Source organism: Physeter macrocephalus, chromosome 17, assembly GCF_002837175.3.
Source record: "Physeter macrocephalus isolate SW-GA chromosome 17, ASM283717v5, whole genome shotgun sequence".
NCBI lineage: Eukaryota > Metazoa > Chordata > Mammalia > Artiodactyla > Physeteridae > Physeter > Physeter macrocephalus.
Window position 1 is genome coordinate 2,262,429 of NC_041230.1, and position 20,089 is coordinate 2,282,517.

A 20,089-nucleotide genomic window follows, 5' to 3' on the forward strand; every position below is an offset into this window, starting at 1 on the left:
CCGGACCGGGGCACGAACCCGTGTCCCCTGCATCGGCAGGCGGACTCTTAACCACCGCGCCACCAGGGCAGCCCGTGATATGCAGATTTTAAAAAATATTTTTTCCTTACATCATACTCACATGTGATTAACATTATTATAAAGGTTAAGGATTAGGGAAGACAGTCTCAAATCTCAATGATGATTTCATGCCTGGATTTTTATAAGCCAGTACATAGGCAGACGTTCTAACTATGGACTATCATTTAATTATCCAGATACATTGCAAAATATATATGTAGTATGTAGTGTATGGTTGAAATTCTATTATCTAAGATCAGAGAAAACAGTAATATGGGAAAATATATAAAAAGAAAATTAAATTGTATAGAACAATAGTGTCTGAATACCATGTTTCAGAAAACTTCATTGTATATGATTTTTATGTAATTATCTAAGTCAATATAAAATATTTTCCAACTCCATTTAATAGGAAGCCATTCTGCTAGACTTGCAATCAAGGAATTATCACCAAGAGAAGACACTGATAAAGGAGCATTATGCCATGTAGCGGTATTAGAAAGAAATGAAAGTCATGGCATCAGGATTTTGACCTCAAGGAAGTCTGTGCAGATGTGCAGGAGTGTGAGAGTGAGTGGGGATGTGATGCAAGAGATTATGAAGAAGTACTTTTGACCCATAACAAAAATCTCACTCATGGAGAAGATCAAGGTAATAAATCCTTAATTTTCCTCAGAGTGTTTCTGTAAGAAGTAATGCATGTGAATATTTCACACACGACAAGCCATTCATAAGAAGTTTGTTAACAACGAAAGATAACGTCAGCATTGCTGGAAACAGAGATCTCAAGTGTTTGGAAGGTAGACCTGGAGTGAGGCTGCAGGCCCAGGCGGCTCAGCTGCAGAGATTTCCAGCTGAGGAGAAAGTGTATGCATGCGGTCAAGTTGAGAAGCCAGTCAGCAGTGGTTCCTCAGTTTCACCACTTCACAGAATTGCTCCTAGTGTGGAAAACACTTTGTCACCTGCACAACACAGGAGAACACACACTCGAGAAAAATCTTACAGCTGTAATGACTGTGGGAAGGCTTTTAGCAAAAGCTCAAACCTCAGGAATCACAGGAGAATTCATTCTGGACAGAAACCTTACAGATGTAGTGAGTGTGGCAAAGCCTTTAACCACCAGTCACACCTCACAACACATCAGAGAGTGCATACAGGAGAGAAACCTTACAAATGTCATGAGTGTGGCAAAGCCTGTGCTGAGCGTTCAAGCTTTAACAGACATAAGAGAATCCATACCAGATAGAAATCGTACAGATGTCTTAAGTATGGCAAAGCCTTTACAGTGCGCTCATATCTTACTCAACATGAGACAGTCCATACTAGAAAGGAACCACACAGATGTAATGAGTGTGGCAAGCATTTTACACAGCATTCAAATCTTATGGCACACCAGAGGATTCATACAGGAGAAAAACCTTATTTTAAATGTAATAAATGTGATAAGGCTTTTATCGAACAGTCACAACTTTGAGGTCATGAGAGAACTCACACTGGAGAGAAACTTTACAAATGGGATGAGTGTGGCAAAGCCCTTACAAGACATTCATATCTTACTCAACATAAAACAATCCACACTGGAGAAAAACCTTACCAATGTAATACGTGTTGCAAATCTACTCAATTTGCAAGCCTCACCAGGCATCTCAAAATACATACTGAAAACAACATAAGCCTCACATAAGTGGCAATGCTTTGGTCCAAAGCTCAAGGTTTAGGGGTCACCAGAGATTTTATAAGAAACAAACTTTAAGAATAAAGCGATTCAGACAAAATTTGTGCATGTATTCAAGCCTTACTTAACATATGGGAGTCTATCAGGGAGAAAGAAGACATACAGATGGCCAGCAGACACATGAAAAGATGCTCACCCTCACAGATCATCAGGGAAGGGTAAATCAAAAGCTCAATGAGGGGGCTTCCCTGGTGGCGCAGTGGTTAAAAATCCGCCTGCCAATGCAGGGGACACAGGTATCCGAATAGAAGAAGAAGAATTTTTTTCTGTTTACAACCTACATGATCTAACGTGTAGAAAAAACTGAAGATTCCACACACACAAAATCCTGCTGGAACTAATGAATGAATTCAGAAAAATTAGAAAAATAAAATATGTAGGGTATAACCTTATCCAAGGAGGAAAACATTTTTACAATATAACCTAAAAACACTGCTGAAAAATCTTAGAAAAGATACCAATAACTGCAAATATATCCCAAGTTCATGGATTGGTAGGCAATATTGTCAAGATGTCCATACTACCCAAAGTGATCAACAGATTCAACACAATTCTTAGCAAAATCCCAACAGCGTTTCTTGAAGAAATAGATAAATCCATCCTAAGATTCATATGCAGTCTAAAGACCCTCATTGCAAAAACAAGTTTGAAAATAACAAAGTTGGAGGTCACACAATTATTTCAAAATTATCACAAAGCTAAACTAATCAAAGTGGCAGAGTACTGGCATGAAGACAGACCCGTGGAACAGAATAAAGACGTCAGAAATAAACTCTTGTGTATATGGTCAAATGATGTTCCACAGGGTGTCAGTACCACTCAGTGGGGGAAGGTCAGTCTACTGAACTGTGCTGAGAGGAGGTCAAGATGGTGGAGTAGAAGGATGTGGAGCTCATCTTCTCCCACAAATACATCAAAAATACATCTCCACGTGGAACAATACTCACAGAATACTTACTGAAAACTGGCAGGAGATCTCATACAATGAAAACTGCCAGAAAGATCCCCACTTAACCGGTTAGGACAAAAGGGGGAAGAAAGGAGTCGGGATGGGAACCGCACCCCTGGGAGGGAGCTGTGAAGGAAGAAAGGTTCCCACACCCCGGGAAACTCCTCGACTGGCTGAGAGGTCCACCAGGACAGGGAGGGGAGCGTTTGACACTAGAGAGGAGAGTGCAGGAGCTGGCTTGTGGCCAGGTAGGGTAGGGAGAGAGCAGCACAGCCAGTCCTTGCCATGCTGCTGTATTTCCCAGCCCAAGATGTGTGCCTCCTGGTGTGCGCAGCAACTGGGTGCTGAAACTCAGGCCTCGGGGACACACTCGGGGAGAGGATTCAGTTTTGCTGTGCAGAGACGGCCCAAAGGTACTGGAGTGTGGTCTGGGCCACAGGTGGGGTTGTGTGCAGGACCGAGTGCAGGTTTGCAAAAGGAGCCCACTATCAATGCACAAAGGCAGGGGCGTGGGTCTGTTAAAGGAGCCTCATTGTCAGGGTGCTCAGAGGGGCACAGCTCTGGCCGTCGCAGGCTTTGGGAGTGTGTGTGGGTGGCAGGTTTGGGGAGCGCACACGTGTCTCTGGAGGGGCGTCTGACCCGATTATTGGCATTCTGACAGCAGGGTTGAGTTGGGGAATGGCACCAGCTGCAGCGGACTTTGTGGGCTAACACACGTGGAGTTGGGGCTGAATCTGAACCTATTACCAGTGCTCCTGCAGTGGAGGTGGGTCTGAGGGCAGCACCAGCAACCGTGGACTTTGTTGGCACACACACCAGGTAGCAGGTGGTGTCACAGTCACACATCCCAGTGGAAAGCTACTGAGGAGGAATACATCATAGCTCCTTTCCCAGCAGGGTGATCCAATCCTGCCTACCTCACGTCACAGCTTAGAATTGGATCTGGGGGCTTCTACCCCAACCAGTACTTCAACTACAGGGCTGTTACAACCACCAAGCAAAGAAGAGGCCCTGCCAAACATCCACTGCAGGCTCCGGTCACCACAACAACAAACATACCACCTATCAAGAGGACAATGGCCAGCACACCCTGACGAAAGACGTGGCAAGCGTCCATACCAAAATAGCCCTTGCACCAAAAATTCTGGACTCACACACAGTGTATTCAGGGATGCTCCCGCATAAAAGCAGCCCTTCATCAGTAGATAACTGTTGCTCCTAAATTCATAGAGAAATATAAATAAAATGAAAAAGCAGAGGAATACTTCCAATTGAACAAGATAAATCTCCTGAAACAACAAAAAATTAAACAGACCTCTTCAGTCTATAAGCCCCAAGTTCACAAAGGAGGTAATAAAAATGCTGAAGGTATTAAGAAAGACTATCAATAGAAATGCAGATCACTGTAGCAAGGAAATAGAAAACATAAAGCGGAGCCAAACAAAACTAGAAAACTCAATTGCCAAGATAAAAGCCGAACTAAAGGTAATGAATAAGGAGACTAAATAAGGCAGAAGAACAAATAAGTGATCTGCAAGACAGAGTAACAAATCACACAATGAGAAGAGCTGAGAGATCTACACCAAGACATTAAAATGGCAAAAGTTAAAGAGAGGATTCTAAAGGCAGCAAGAGAAAAACAAAGTCAGTTACAAGGGAACCCCCATAAGGCTATCAGCTGACTTCTCTACAGAAACTCTTGCAGACCAGAAGGTAGTGGCAAGATATATTCAAAGTCCTGAAAAGGACAAACCTGCAACCTAGAATACTCTACCCAGCAAGATTACCATTTAGAATAGAAGAAGAGGTAAAGAATTTTTCAGACAAGCAAAAACTAAAAAAATACAGCAATCCTAAACCCACCCTAAAAGAAATATTGAAAAGATCTTCTCTAAATAGAAAAGAAGCTAGAATCTATAGGAAAGGGAAAAATCACAATACAAAAGGCAAATAAATATATAAAGGGATTGGAAATCACATAAATGAGCCAATTCATAGATTAAAAAACAATCAGAAAAATTTTATGAAAGCAATTATAACTACAACAAACAGCAAAAGGATAAACATGAAGATGTAAAATAGGACATCTAAATCACAAAATGTGAGGGTTAACATACTTGAAAACCAGGGTAACCACAAATCAAAAACATACAATAGAGTCACAAAAAACAAAAAGAAAGGAACTCAAGCATAATGCAAAAGAAGACTATCAAACCACAAAAGTAAAAACAAAAAGACAAAAGGAACACACAAGAAATACAATATCAACTGGAAAACAAGGTTTAAAATGGAAGTAAGTACATACTTATCAATAATTACTTCAAACGTCAATGGACTAAATGCTCCAGTCAAAAGACACATAGTGGCAGATCACAAAATAAAACAAGAATACAATATGCTGCCTATAAGAGACCCACTTTAGGGCAAATAACAAATACAGATTGAAAGTGAGGGGATGGAAAAAGATAGTTCACACAAATGGAAATGACAAGAAAGTGGGGGTAGCAATACTCATCAAACAAAATAAACTTTAAAACAAAGGCCAGAAAAAACGACAAAGGACACTATACCATGATAAAAGGATCACTACAAGAGGACATTACACTTATTAATGTATACGCACCCAATATAGGAGCACCTAAATAAATAAAACAAATACAGACATAAAGGGAGGAATTGAAGGGAATACAATAATAATAAGATGCTTTAATACCCCACTAATATTAATGGACAGATCTTCCAGACAGAAAAACAATAAGGCAACAGAGATCCTAAATGACACAATAGAACAGTTAGGCTTAATTGATATCTACAGGATATTATATCCAAAAAACCCAGAATACACATTCTTTTCAAGTGCAGATGGAATATTCTCTACAATACACCACATACAAGGACAAAAAAATAAATCTCAACAAACTTAAACGGATAGAAATTATTTCAAGTATCTTTTCTGACCACAACAGCTTGAAACTAGAAATCACAGAAAGAGAAATAAGAAAACGATTACATGCAGACTAAACAACATGCTACTAAAAAACCAATGCATCAACGATGAAAGCAAAGAGGAAATCAAAAAATATGTTGAGACAAATGACAATGAAAACACAACCATAAAAAAAAAATCTATAGAATACAGCAAAAACAATCCTAAGAGGGAATTTCATAGTGATAGAGGCCTTCTTCAAAAAAGAAGAAAAATCTCAAACAACCTAAACTATCACCTAGAAGAATTAGAAAAAGAAGAACAAAACCTAAAGTCAGCAGAAGGAAGAAAATAATAAAGATCAGAGAGGAAATAAAACATAGTGATAAAAAAATAGAAAAAAATTAATAAAAACAATTGCTGGTTTGTTGAATAGATAAAAATTGACAAACTTCTGACCAGCCTCATCAATAACAAGAGAGGACCCAAACAAACAAAATAAGAAATGAAAGAGAAATAACACCTGATACCACAGAAATACAAAAAATCCTAAGACAATACTATGAAGTTATACGCCAACAAAATCGACAACCTAGGAAAAATATACAAATTTCTAGAAACATACAGCCTCCCAAAATTGAATCAAGAAGAAACAGATAATTTGAACAGACTGATCACTAGAAATGAAATCGAATCTGTAATTTAAAAAAAACAGGGCTTCCCTGGTGGTGCGGTGGTTAATCTGCCTGCCAGTGCAGGGGACACGGGTTCGAGCCCTGGTCCAGGAAGATCACACATGCCGCAGAGCAACTAAGCCTGTGAGCCACAACTACTGAGCCTGCACTCTAGAGCCCGTGAGCCACAACTACTGAGCCTGCGTGCTGCAACTACTGAAGCCCACGTACCTAGAGCCCGTGCTCCACAACAACAAGAGAAGCCACCACAATGAGAAGCCTGTGCACTGCAACGAAGAGTAGCCCCCGCTCACCACAACTAGAGAAAGCCCGCACGCAGCAACAAAGACCCAGTGCAGCCAAAAGTCATAAATACATACATAAAAATAAATAAATTTATAAAAACAAAACAAAACAAAACTCCCTGCAAACAAAAGTCTGGGACCAGATGGCTTCATTGGGGAATTCTACCAAACATACAAAGAACTTATACCTACCCTTCTCAAACTCTTCCGAAAGACTTAAGAGGAGGGCACATTCCCAAAGTCATTCTGTGAAGCCACCATCGCCCTGATACCAAAAACCAGAGAAAGGCAATACCAAAAAAAAAATTACAGGCCGATATCTTTGATGAATATACATACAAAAACCCTCAAAAAATATTAGCAAACTGAATCCAACAACACATAAAAAGGATCATATACCATGATCAAGTTGGATTCATTCCAGGGTCACAAGGATGGTTCAACATTCACAAATCAATCAACGTGATACACCACATCAACAAAAGAAAAAAACACATGATCATCCTAAAAGATGCAGAAAAAGCATTTGATAAAATTGAACATCCATTCATGAAAAAAACTCACTGAAGTGGGTATAGAGGAAATATATCTCAACATAATAAAAGCCATTTTTGACAAACCCACGACAAAGGCAGCAAGAATATATAATGGAGAAAAGACAGTCTCTTTAGCAAGTGGTGTTGGGAAAGTTGGACAGCTGCATGTAAATCAATGAAGTTAGAAAATTCCCTCACACCATACACATAAACTCAGAATGACTTAAAGACTTATAAAATATAAGACATGATATCATAGAACTCCTAGAAGTAGACAGAGGCAAAACATTCTGACGGGCTTCCCTAGTAGTCCAGTGGTTAAGAATCTGCCTTCCAATGAAGGGGATGTGGGTTCGATCCCTGGTCAGGGAACTAAGATCCCACATGCTGCGGGGCACCTAAGCCCACACAACGCAACTACTGAGCTCGCACGCTCTGGAGCCTGCGCGCCACAACTAGAGAGAGAAGCCCACACACCACAACGAAGAGCCAGTGCACCTCAATGAAGAGCCTGTGTGCTGCAACTAAGACCCAGCACAGCCAAATAAATAAAATTAATTAATTAAAAAACTGGGAGAAATACTTGCGAACAATGTGACTGACAAGGGCTTAATTTCCAAAATATACAAACAGCTCATACAATTCAATATACAAAAAAAGAAAAAAAGAAACCGATCCAGTCAAAAGTTGGGTAGAAGACCTAAATAGACATTTCTCTAAAGACATACAAATGGCCAATAGGCACATGAAAAGATGCTCAGAATCACTAATTACTAGAGAAATGCAAATCAAAACTACAGGATATTAGTAGTGGTCACACTGGTCAGAATGACCATCATTAAAAAGTAACAAATGCTGGAGAGGGTGTGGAGAAAAGGGAACCCTCCTACACTGTTGGTGGGAATGTAAATTAATGCAGCCACTATGGAAAACAGTATGGAGGTTCCTTAAAAAACTAAAAATAGAGTTACCACATGATCTGAAATCCCACTCCTGGGAATATATCTGGAAAAGATGAAAACTCTAATTCAATAAGGATACATGCAGGGCTTCCCTGGTGGCGCAGTGGTTGAGAGTCCGCCTGCCGAAAGGATATATGCATGCCAATGTTCATAGCAGTGATATTTACAATAGCCAAGACATGGAAGCAACGTACATGTCCGCTGACAGATGAATGGATAGAGTGGAATATTACTCAGCCATAAAAAAGAATGAAATATTGCCATTTGCAGAAACATGGATGGACCAAGGGATTATCATACTAAATGAAGTCAGACAAAGAAAGACAAACATTATATGATATTACTTATATGTGGATCTAAAAAATGACACAAATGAACTTATTTACAAAACAGAAACAGACTCACAGGTATAGAAAACAAACTTATGGATACCAAAAGGAAAGAGGGGGAAGGAGAAATTAGGAGTATGGAATTAACAGATACACAAGGATGGTTCAACATATATATACTACTATATATAAAATAGATAAAAAACATATATATATACTACTATGTATAAAATAGATAAAAAACAAAGATTTACCATATAGCACAGGGAAGTATATTCAATATCTCATAATAACCTATAATGGAAAATAACCTGAAAAAGTGTGTGTGTGTGTGTGTATATGTATGTATCTGTATATATATAGATATAAAACTGAATCACTTTACTGTACACCTGAAACCAACACAATATTGTAAATCAAGTATAATTCAATAAAGTAAACAAGCAAACAAATAAATAATTTGTAGAGTGAATTTAAAAAAAAAGATGTTGAGGAAACTAAATATCCACATGCAAAGAATGTAGTAGGACCATTGTCTTACACAATATACAAAAATTAATGGAAAATGGATCAAAGAGCTAAACATAAGACCTGAACGTATAAAAGTCCTAGAAGTAAATACAGGGAAGAACTTGTTGACACTAGATTCAGCAATGATTAATTGGATATAACACCAAAAGCACAGGCCACAAAGTAAAAACAGATAAACTGGACTACATCAAAATCCTAAACTATTGTGCATCAAAGCACTCAATCAAGTGAAAAGACACTATTAAATGGGAGAAAATATTTGCAAATGCTAAGGACCACTGTCTTACACAATATACAAAAATTAATGGAAAATGGATCAAAGACCTAAACATAAGACCTGAACGTATAAAAGTCCTAGAAGTAAATACAGGGAAGAACTTGTTGACACTAGATTCAGCAATGATTAATTGGATATAACACCAAAAGCACAGGCCACAAAGTAAAAACAGATAAACGGGACTACATCAAAATCCTAAACTATTGTGCATCAAAGCACTCAATCAAGTGAAAAGACACTATTAAATGGGAGAAAATATTTGCAAATGCTATAACTGAGTCTAGGTAAAAATTGAGAATCCATAAAGACCTCTAAAAGGGTCGTCTGGTCGCCAGTCCCACCACGGCAGGGGGCCTCTCAACACTAATATCATAAAAAACACAGACCCGATGACTAAATAAACAAAAATCAAGACCATACATAACGCACAGAAATGTACAAAATGAAAGTAGCAGTGCCTTAAACAAAATGAACTATAGCTTATCATTGAGGGTATCACACCAATTCATAAGCTCTTTTATTAACATGCTTCAAAATTAGGTGTTGAGGTAGAATGAATAAAGGCGCACACAGGTGACAAAATACGTAGTGAACAACGGTTTAGTCAACAGCCTCACAGATATGAGGACGAGAACCTGGACAATGTTGTCCATAGGAGAAATTCCTGTACCATTTACTGAGGTCCATAAAGGATGATCATTGGTATATGTAAGCAACATTGTCACAGTGCCCTTGAGACATGCTTCTGTGACACTCCTCAACCAGAATAAAAACCTGGAAAGACGTATCAGTCAGGCTCTCATGATACTTCCTATCTCACATTGTAGAACATGCTGTCCACTCCAGTAAGTAGCTTCAAGTGGTGATTTTGTATGCAGCTGGAGAATATTGCAACATATGAGGGAAAGTATTCTCCATAAAAACTTTCTGTTACCAAGTAAACCCACTCCATAGAGTCCACCAGAAGTTGTCCACTAACTAAAAGTGGATTATCACAGTAAAAAAACTGGATCAAATTTCAGACCCTAGGAATATCTATTTCAGAAGCAAGTTTCAGAGTCAAATCAAGCAAACTTAAAGAACATATGGAATCAGGAAGTGTCTACATTACCTAACTAGGAAGAGCACTCCAAGAGAGAAAAAAATATAAGATATGGGGGTCAAATATGATAGGATCTTGAGATGGGACCATGTTCTCTACCCACAGAAGCCAAGCTAGGAGCCTGAAAAGGTTCACATATGCTCCTCTTGTAGGACTGGGGAATCAAAGGATGTCTCTGTCCATGGTCCTTACAGTTTTCCTAAGTAACAATTACGTAAGGTTCAGTCAACCTGGCCGCCACTCGCATCACTGAAGTATGTGGCAAAAGCAGAATGGAAGAAATGGCTGGGAAATCTAACTAAGCAGACAGGGCTTCAGACAGCTCCATGTAGGTTATGAGGTGCCAGATGGAATTGAAGAACAGCCAGTGTTTACTATCTGTTACTATCTGTTGGTTACATCTTCTCAGAACATCAAATGGGGATTAAACTGACATAGGTTCAAGGGTTGGACTCCGGAGGCATCAACTCTTATCGCTATGGACTAAGAACTGAGCATCCAGTGGAATCAAGACCAGAAGGAGAGATGAGGGGGCAAGAGACCCCTTTAAAACAGCCCGCCTCATGCTTCTTAATGTCAAGAAAGACCGAGTTCGCAGGAGACATATAACAAAGTGTTGTGGATCACGATAAAGACTGACTTTATCTTTGTTGGAGCTACAGCACCACTGGAAGGTGAAGGGGTAAATTTCACACGTTGAAGCACAGAGTGATAAGTTGCAAAGAACAGTTTCCTCTGAGAGCTCACAAGAAATAAACTTCTGTTTTCCCAGAGAACTCTCCCAACAGTGGGAGAGTTTCCCAAAGACTATTAAGGGTGTGGCATCATCTCTGCCCTTCTGACATCTGGCCTGTGTTCACACTTTTGCTACTTTCCCACTCGTTAGGTTTTTTGATACTTTCATGTCACTCTTGACAGTCCAGGGCTCATTCTCTTGCTTCAAGATGGAGATAATATTCAGATGAGAAAGAGAAATTCCTGCTTATTAGAAGTAAGAAATGTGAAGTGCTGTGGCTCTTCCAGAATCCCAGCTCTTTGTTTAGCCGGGGAGTGAGGACATGACAGGTGGGTCTGCAAAAACATTTCACAGATTCATCCACCGCCTCCTTTGAACGCAGAGGGAACAGTGTAATATGCAGACACCTAGCTCTCTTCCTAGGACTACTGAATCTAAAGCACAGGGGTAGAAAACACAGGAAATTGGGTATTTTAAAAGTTTCCCATTGGGCTTTATAAATACTCAAGCTCTGGAACAAGCCCCGACGTATCATGAGATGGGCAGATCACCTGAAGAAAGGGACAGTGTAAACTCCTGACACTGCACATCCTGAAGCATTTCATGTCCGAGTCAACAGGGATTTCAGGTCAGTCAAGCAAAAGAGGGGCTCCCAAGAGGCACACAGGAAAAATGGAAAGATATCCAAGAGCAGATCCCAACTTCTAGAGGGAGGGAAGTTATCCTCACCCAGGGAGAGCAGGTTCCCGCAGGTCTCCAGCATCACGTCCCTGTACAAGGCCCTCTGGGCAGGGTCCAGGCATTCCCACTCCTCCTGAGAGAATTCTGCGGCCACATCCTTGAAGGTCAACGGTGCCTGAAAGGAAAGCACATTTCACCAAGGGGCCCTGAGGAGAGTCCTTATATTTACACAATGTGAGAAGGGGAGACAGGTGTAACAGTCGACCTGGTTGAAATATGTAAATGGCAAAGCTATGTAAAGGTATTTGGAGCAAATTTTGTGTCTCTAATTTTAACGTCTTATGTTTTATATAAGAGAGTATGATATCTTCCAAACAATGTGGGCTTTTCATGTTTGTCGACAATCCATGAAATACACACAAACAAAACTGAACACCAGATTGTCTATACAGATATTCTGTTCTACACACTGAGATATTCAATATCTAGATGAGCTACACTATGAGTGGTGTTTTCAGAGGCGACAGAGTCCAGAGTGGATTGAAAGAAAGGTCCGAATCTTAAATTATGATCAATAACAACAGCAGTGACTAAAAGGGTCTGAATTCTTCCTATATGATAAGCAGTACTCTAAATGTTACATGTATGAACTTGTTAGCAACAGAATAGCTCATTAGAGAAAGATGTGTTCCCATCGTACAGAGGAGAAAACTGTTAGAGACACTCTAAGAAACTCGACTCGGGTCAACAGACAAGAAATGACACAGCAAGCACCTGAACTCAGGTGGCTGGGATCTGGAATTGAAGCTAAAGAGTGTCAAAGAATTGGAACTGTTAAAATTCACAAATCTAAGGACATGTATAGGCTAAAAGGATGGAAAAAGATATTCTATCCTACAGAGAGTAGAGGTGGCTACATAATATCAGACAAACTAAAACCAAAAACTGACACAAGGGACAAAGGATGTTGTATAAGTAAAAATGGTCGATTCAATAAGAAGATTCAACAATTATAAATACACACACACATCTAACATTAGAGCTCCCAAAAATGTGAAGTAAAAATTAACAGAAATGAAGAGAGAAACGGACAGCAGCACAGTAATAGTATGACATTATAAGACCCCAGTTTTATTTATGGATGGAACCATACAGAAGATCAATAAGGAAACAGAGAACGTCAATAACACTACAGACTGACTGGACGTACCAGACATGTACACATCACAACCACCGAACAACAGCAGAAAAGACATTCTTCCCAACTATCCATGGAACATTCTCCATAACAGACCACATTTTGGGGCACAAATAGGGAGGGTGGGAGGGAGGGAGACGCAAGAGGGAAGAGATATGGGAACATATGTATCATTGATTCACTTTGTTATAAAGCAGAAACTAACACACCATTGTAAAGAAATTATACTCCAATAAAGATGTTAAAAAAACCCCAAAAAACTACAAATAGAACTACCATACGACCCAGCAATCCCACTACTGGGCATATACCCTGAGAAAACCCTAATTCAAAAAGAGTCATGTACCAAAATGTTCATTCTAAAAATAGAACTACCATACGACCCAGCAATCCCACTACTGGGCATATACCCTGAGAAAACCATAATTCAAAAAGAGTCATGTACCAAAATGTTCATTGCAGCTCTATTTACAATAGGCAGGACATGGAAGCAACTAACAAACCAAGAGTTGGTGTTTTGACAAAATTAAATTTACAAACTCTTAGCTACACTATGAAAAAAACAAGATTCAAATAACTAAACAGATACAAAAGGGGAGAGATTGCAACTGATGTCACAGAAATTTTTTACAGGATTATAAGTGAGTACGATATACAATAATAGGCCAAAAAATTACATAATATAGAAGATAGAGGAAAATTCTTAGAAACATATAACCTACTAAGCCCTAATCACTGAGAAATAAAAAGTCTGAACAGAAATACAACTGAAGAGATTCAAGCAGTAATGAAAAACTTCAAAGAAAAACCTAGGACCAGATGGCTTAACTGCAGAATTTTATCAAATATTTACGGAAGAATTACCTCATATCCTAATAAAGATCTTCTGAAGAGTTGAAGAGGGAACACTGGCAAACTTGTTCTATGGAGCTGGCATGATTCTGATACCAAACTCAGAGAAAAACACAAGAAGGAAGGAAAACTACAAACTAATATCCCCGATGAATACTGATAAAAATATCATTAACGAAATACTAGCAAGCCAAATTCACAGCAAATTAAAACTATTTTACATTATGACTAAGTGGAATTTATAAGGCAAGGATGATTCAACATACAAAAATCAATTAATGCAATGCACCACATTAACAGACTAAATCAACCCATGATCATCTCAATTACAGAAAAAAAGCATTTGACAAAATTCAACAACCTTTCAGGATAAAAACCTCAACAAACTAGGAACAGTAAACTATCTCAACATAAGAAGTGCCACATATGAAAAGAACACGGTTAACATCATGCTCAGTGGCGAAAGAGTGAAAGCTTTCCCTCTCAGATCAGGAAGAAGTCAGGGATGCACTCTGTGCTACTGTCCAAAAAAGTACTGAAAGCCTCAGCCAGAGTAATTAGACCAAAAGAAAAGAAAAAAAAAATCAAAAAAGTAAAATTATCTTTTTTAGTAGATAATGAGGTTTATAAAACTGTAAAACTGTAAAAATTCCACAAGAAAACTGCTACATCAAAAAACAATTTTAGAAAAATGGCAGGATATGACATCAACAGGAGGCTCCCCTCCCGGTGGGGCCCTCACGTACACAGCGGCAGCGGGCGCCTCGGCTGGACCCGACGATCCCCTGCAGGTCACAGACCAGCCCTGGTCCACCCCCACGCAGAGCAGAGCCCCTCAGCCTCAGCCCAGATCTCAGCCCTCGGGAACGGGGGGACTCAGAGTCACGATGCTCAGTGACGGATCCAGATGAGTGTCACCTGGGGCACCTTAAATATTATTGAGGTTGGGCCTCACCGCAGCTATTTAAAGGGGAATCTTTGGTCGGGGGCACAAAACATGTCTATGCAAAATGCCTCACTGATTTAAGGGGAAGCCTGGGTTGAGCGGCGCTCAAGAGGAAAGCCCAGCACGCCTTCTTTTCCTTTTCCAGCTTAATCGAGGTATAACTGATGGATAAAAATGGTGCACATATAAGGTGTACAATGTGATTATTTGACAGATGCATACACTGTGAAATAATTATCACAATCAAGTAATTTACACTTCCATCAACTCACAATTACCATTTTGTGTCTGAGTAGTGAGAACACTTAAGTGATACCCCCTCAGCAAATTTCAAGTACATAGAAACACAGTATGGATAACTATAGTCAGCATGATGTATATTAGATCCCCAGAACTTATTCATTTTATACCTACAAGTTTGTACCCTACGACCAACATCTCCCCATTTTCCCCACCACCCAGCTCCTGGTAACAACCTTTCTATTCTGTTTCTATAAGTTTGACATTTCTAGTTTCCACATATAATATCTGTCTTTCTCTGTGAGGCTTATTTCACCTAGCATGTTCTCTAGGTTCATTTATTTTGTAATAAATGGCAAAATCCTTCATTTTTATGGCTGAATAACATTTCACTGTGTGTGTATACACACACACACACACACACACACAAACACACACACACACATTTTCCTTATCCATTCTTTTGTCAACAGACATTTTGGTTCTTTCTACATCTTGGCTATGGCGAATGATGCAGTAATGCTCAATGGAGTGCAGATATTTCCCTCAAAATATCGATTTTGTTTCATTAGCTATCTAGCCAGAATAGTTTTTGATAGATTGTGTGCCTGTTCTTTTTTTAATTTTTTGAGGAAACTCCACATTGTTTTCCATAATAGTCGTACCATTTACATTCCCACCATCAGTGCACAAGGGTCCCCTGTTCTCTGTATTGTGCGTGTGTGCGTGTGTGTCTGCATGTTTGGGGACAGAAAGGGAGAGGATAGTAGAGGAACCAGCACTGGCCTGGCAACAAGAAAGTCTCATACAGCTTCCCAAGGATGAGCCTCTGGACTGCAGATCACTGTGGTGTTCCTGCCCTCTGATTCTTGGAACAATCTTCCCCTACATCACAGGACTCTGTCTCCTGTTAAGTTGTGCCCATAGACCCATACATAACAAGACCTCCCTAACGAAAACCTTCTGCCATTTGAAGCTTAGTACTCATAATTTCCCTTCTGGACTCAAACGTGCAAATTCTCATGAGGTCCAACACACTCTCCATATACCCCATAATATCCCCCTCCTCTCCTGCTATAAAATACCAGAAAACATTCCAGCCTCTAATAACTCGTGCATTCATGCTGGAATAATACATATGAAGACACCTAAGGACCCTCTAGACCCAAGACACTATATTTTAATATAATGCATTATTTTAAAAAATTTATTTATTTATTTTTGGCTGTGTTGGGTCTTCGTTGCTGCCCGTGGGCTTTCTCTAGTTGCGGAGAACGGGGGCTACTCTTCACTGCGATGCACAGGCTTCTCATTGCGGTGGCTTCTCTTGTTGTGGAGCACGGGCTCTAGGTGCGCAGGCTTCCGTAGTTGTGGCGCGCAGGCTCAGTAGTTGTGGCACTCAGGCTTAGTTGCTCCGCAGCACGTGGGATCTTCCCGGACCAGGGCTCGAACCCGTGTCCCCTGCATTGGCAGGCGGATTCTGAACCACTGTGCCTTGGAACCAGGGAAGCCCCAGGACACTAATATTTTAATTCACAGTGCCCCTAGCCCAAACAATGTCACCTCCAAATCTCATAATACAAGCAAGATGTCTCCAACGATGCACATGCCCCAATGAGAACATACATCTTCCAAGGAAACACTCCAACTTCTCTTTTGTATCTTTCAAAGTGCATCTAAAACTTTCTTCACTTGCAACCCAAAATACTCAAAAATACCAAAAGCAACCCAGAAAGTGATTTCTGAGACTCTCCCTATATTACTCCATGGGTTGCATGATGATGATGCTTGCCCCCCCAAAAACCCAACAAAAGTCAGAGTGTGGAGTGGATGCTTGGGGGGCACCCTCTAGATCCAGCACCTCGGGACCAAGGCACCCATCCTCCTGCACCCACAGCTCCCCGTGGGCTCAGCTCAGGCCTTGGTTCTACCATCATTGCACGATATTATTTCCCTCTACCTAATTCCACTCCTTACATTCCTCCTCAGGTGTGATCATGACATACCCAATTAAAACTAGTACATGCAAAGCCGTTTCAGCACGTGTGTCCCAGGCAACCTGAGTTGACACCAGGGCATGCCAAACCATTCCATGCAGCCCACGACCACCCATAAACCCACTTGCAGATGCTCCAGCCAGAACTGAGACATGCCTTCCCAGCATTCCACACACCCACTGATCCCGCAAGGAACAGGAGCACACAGCATTCATTGGGCTCTTCTGTTTGACCACACTTGCTGCCATATCCCTCCTGCAGACCCCTCCACTTTTCCCCATTTTACTACCTCTTCTAAGGGCATGACTGAGCAAATAGGGCTAAAAGGCACAGAGGCTTCCGGGCACAGACATCACAGTAGGAATGCTGCCACCTAAAGGATGCTAGGTATTCTGTATGAATATCAAGAAGTTGGCCCTCCTGGGAAAACCTGCCAGCAACTGGGGACGATATAGAGTCCAGTTACAAAGGCTACTGAGTTCAGTGAGGAAGTCACCAAGAGAGAGGGTCCCCAGATCTCACTGTGTCCTGATCTCCCCACGCACAGCTTATCGTGAGATACCCCAGCTCTTTACAAGGGGCCTCCTTCACACCCCCATATGTTCCTGACTTGCTGCCTACCTTTAGCACAGTGAAATCGGCATCCCTGACGCTGAACAGATGAACTGCTGGAAGGCAAAATCCTCCTGTCAAGGTGGCGACTGGTCCCTGGATGTTTAGAGCCTGGAAGACCTGAGAACTACAGTGGATCAATGACACAGCGGACTACACGTGAGGACACCTCAGCACACTGCCTGCGGGTACCAGTCTAAAGTGCTTACTAGGGTTCCCTAAATCGTTTTGTTCTTATTTTGAGTAATTAAGCAGCCACAGCGGGTAAGGATCAATTAAAGTTGAAATTTCCAAATAGAATTACCATATGATCCAGCAATCCCACCCCTGGGCACATATCCAGACAAAACTGTAATTCAAAAAGATACATGCACCTCTATGTTCATAGCAGCACTATTCACTATAGCCAAGCCGTGGAAGCAACCTAAATGTCCACCGACAGATGAATGGATAAAGAAGATGGGAGATATATAGATATATATATGTATATACATACACACACACACACACACACACACACACACACACACACAGGAATATTACACAGCCATAAAAAAGAACACAGTAATGCCATCTGCAGCAACATGGTTGCAACTAGAGATTATCATACAAAGTGAAGTAAATCAGAAAGACAAAGATAAATGCCATATGATATCACTTATATGTGGAATCTAAAACATGACACAAATGAACCTATCTACAAAAACAGAAACAGACTCATGGACATAGAGAACAGACTTGCGGTTGCCAAGGTGGAGGGGATTAGGGGAGGGACGGAGTGGGAGGTTGGGGTTAGCAGATGTAAGCTTTTATATATAGAATGGATAAACAATAAGGTCCTACTGTATAGCACAGGGAATTATACTCAATATCCTATGATAAACCATGATGGAAAATAATTTTTTTCTTAAAGTTCAAATTTCTAGAACAAACATGCAAACCATCTTCATCACTTGTTCAAGTCCCTTGGTCTTCCCTGAGGATTACTCAGCCCAACCCACAGTCCTAGCATCTAAACACATCCACAAAGTGATGTACTGTCGTCATCCTGGGAAAAAGAGAAACGCTGTGTGCACTTCAATGGAGGGAAAACAGGAAAGACTCCAAATAATCAATGGAGAAGGGCGTTTCTGTTGATGATAGTTGATACAGAGGCAATAAAACCTGGGTAACGTGACAGAGATCGTCAGGAGGGGACGGGGAGCCCTCTCTGAGCCTAGACCTGAAGAAGGACAAGGAGCCTGAGCCATGGTGACTTCAAGGCCAGAGGTAAGAAGAGGACCTAAGATCTGACACAGAAAAGGTACTGGTGTTTGGAAACAGAGAAAAGGTGAATGTGCCTGGGGCACAGTGAACCATGAGAAAGCGTCAGCTCCCAGGATGAGGCTGGAGACCCTGGCAGGGCCCTGAGGATGACACACGGCTGTGTAGCCACAGGGAGGAGTCGGGATTTTGTCCTGAGACAAATGGAGGCCATTGGAAGTCTGAGTGCCAGGACCGACATAAACTCCCTTTAGGTTTACACTTAATGCAGAGCAGGATGACTGACTACGGGCTCTCTGACTCGGAGCCTAGCTTCCTGCCTCCATCCTAACACTTTTGTTTTTCATTCTGGGAGGCCTGGGACCCATTTAAAAAATTCTAATTACAACTGCACACTCTTTCCAAGAACTGCCACACACGGACACACACCCAATTTGGCCAATCAATTCAGGGGTCGGTGTTGCTCAGACTGAGAATTTCTGGTCTAGTCTGTCATTTCATCTCATCTCATCTTCTTGAGGCCTAGAGGGGAGACATTTCTGAGAAGGTCTGAGTTTACAGAACAGACCAGGTGGAACTGAATTCTGAAAAGGTCACCTGGAGGGCCAGTGGGCACAGTTTGTCCTTATCCCCTGTCCCATTTATTTATTTATTTAATCACAATAATGAAAGGGAACATTCTTGGAGAAGTGCAACAATTAGAAAATTCCAGCTTGCTTTTTTTTTTTTAATGCTTAGACAACAACTTCTTAATCTGCACAAGTCCAGAGACACTCAGCCCACAAGAGGGCAGAACCCTTTGAATTCTTCCTAATGAAACGAAAGTCTGTTTTCCCAGAGTACTCAAAAATATTTATTTGAATGAAAGAGAAAATGAATGAGTTATTATTATACTGAAATAAGCCCTTACAGAATTAAATAATTTGCTTTATTAAATTTTCATCAGTATACTTCTTCTCCCTAAAACAGGCAGGAATTGAATAGAAAGAAACAAACAGAAGTGGGTTGTTATATTTTTGGAAATTACATAAACATGCAAAAGCAAGGGAATGATTAATAAATAAATCTCCAGCTCCAATCATTTCCTGATTTTGGATGCTATTATGGGTTGAACTGTTTCTCCTCAGAAAAGATATGTTGGAGTCCAAACTCTTAGTATCTCAGAATGTGACCTTATT

The 20,089-nt window shown here is 40.6% G+C and overlaps 1 protein-coding gene and 2 long non-coding RNA genes across 12 annotated transcripts in view; 2 read left to right on the plus strand and 1 right to left on the minus strand.

The window, feature by feature from the left end:
* The window catches only part of LOC102984545 (uncharacterized), a 40,883-nt gene extending 40,077 nt beyond the window's left edge, over nt 1-806 (plus strand). For both annotated transcript variants that reach the window (XR_003676520.2, XR_003676519.2), the window contains one exon: nt 473-806. This is a non-coding gene — a long non-coding RNA (uncharacterized lncRNA). The remainder of the gene's footprint in view (nt 1-472) is intronic.
* LOC114484036 (uncharacterized) overlaps nt 1-20,089 on the minus strand; it is a 95,676-nt gene that overhangs the window by 67,453 nt on the left and 8,134 nt on the right. For all 9 annotated transcript variants that reach the window (XR_008615580.1, XR_008615582.1, XR_003676513.2 and 6 more), the window contains exon 2: nt 11,852-11,978. This is a non-coding gene — a long non-coding RNA (uncharacterized lncRNA). The remainder of the gene's footprint in view (nt 1-11,851; nt 11,979-20,089) is intronic.
* On the plus strand, nt 837-4,752 carry LOC129391435 (zinc finger protein 781). The gene is given in 3 exon segments (XM_055079186.1): nt 837-1,238; nt 1,241-1,273; nt 1,275-4,752. Coding segments are annotated over 3 exon segments (801 nt in total). The 5' UTR covers nt 837-929; the 3' UTR covers nt 1,734-4,752.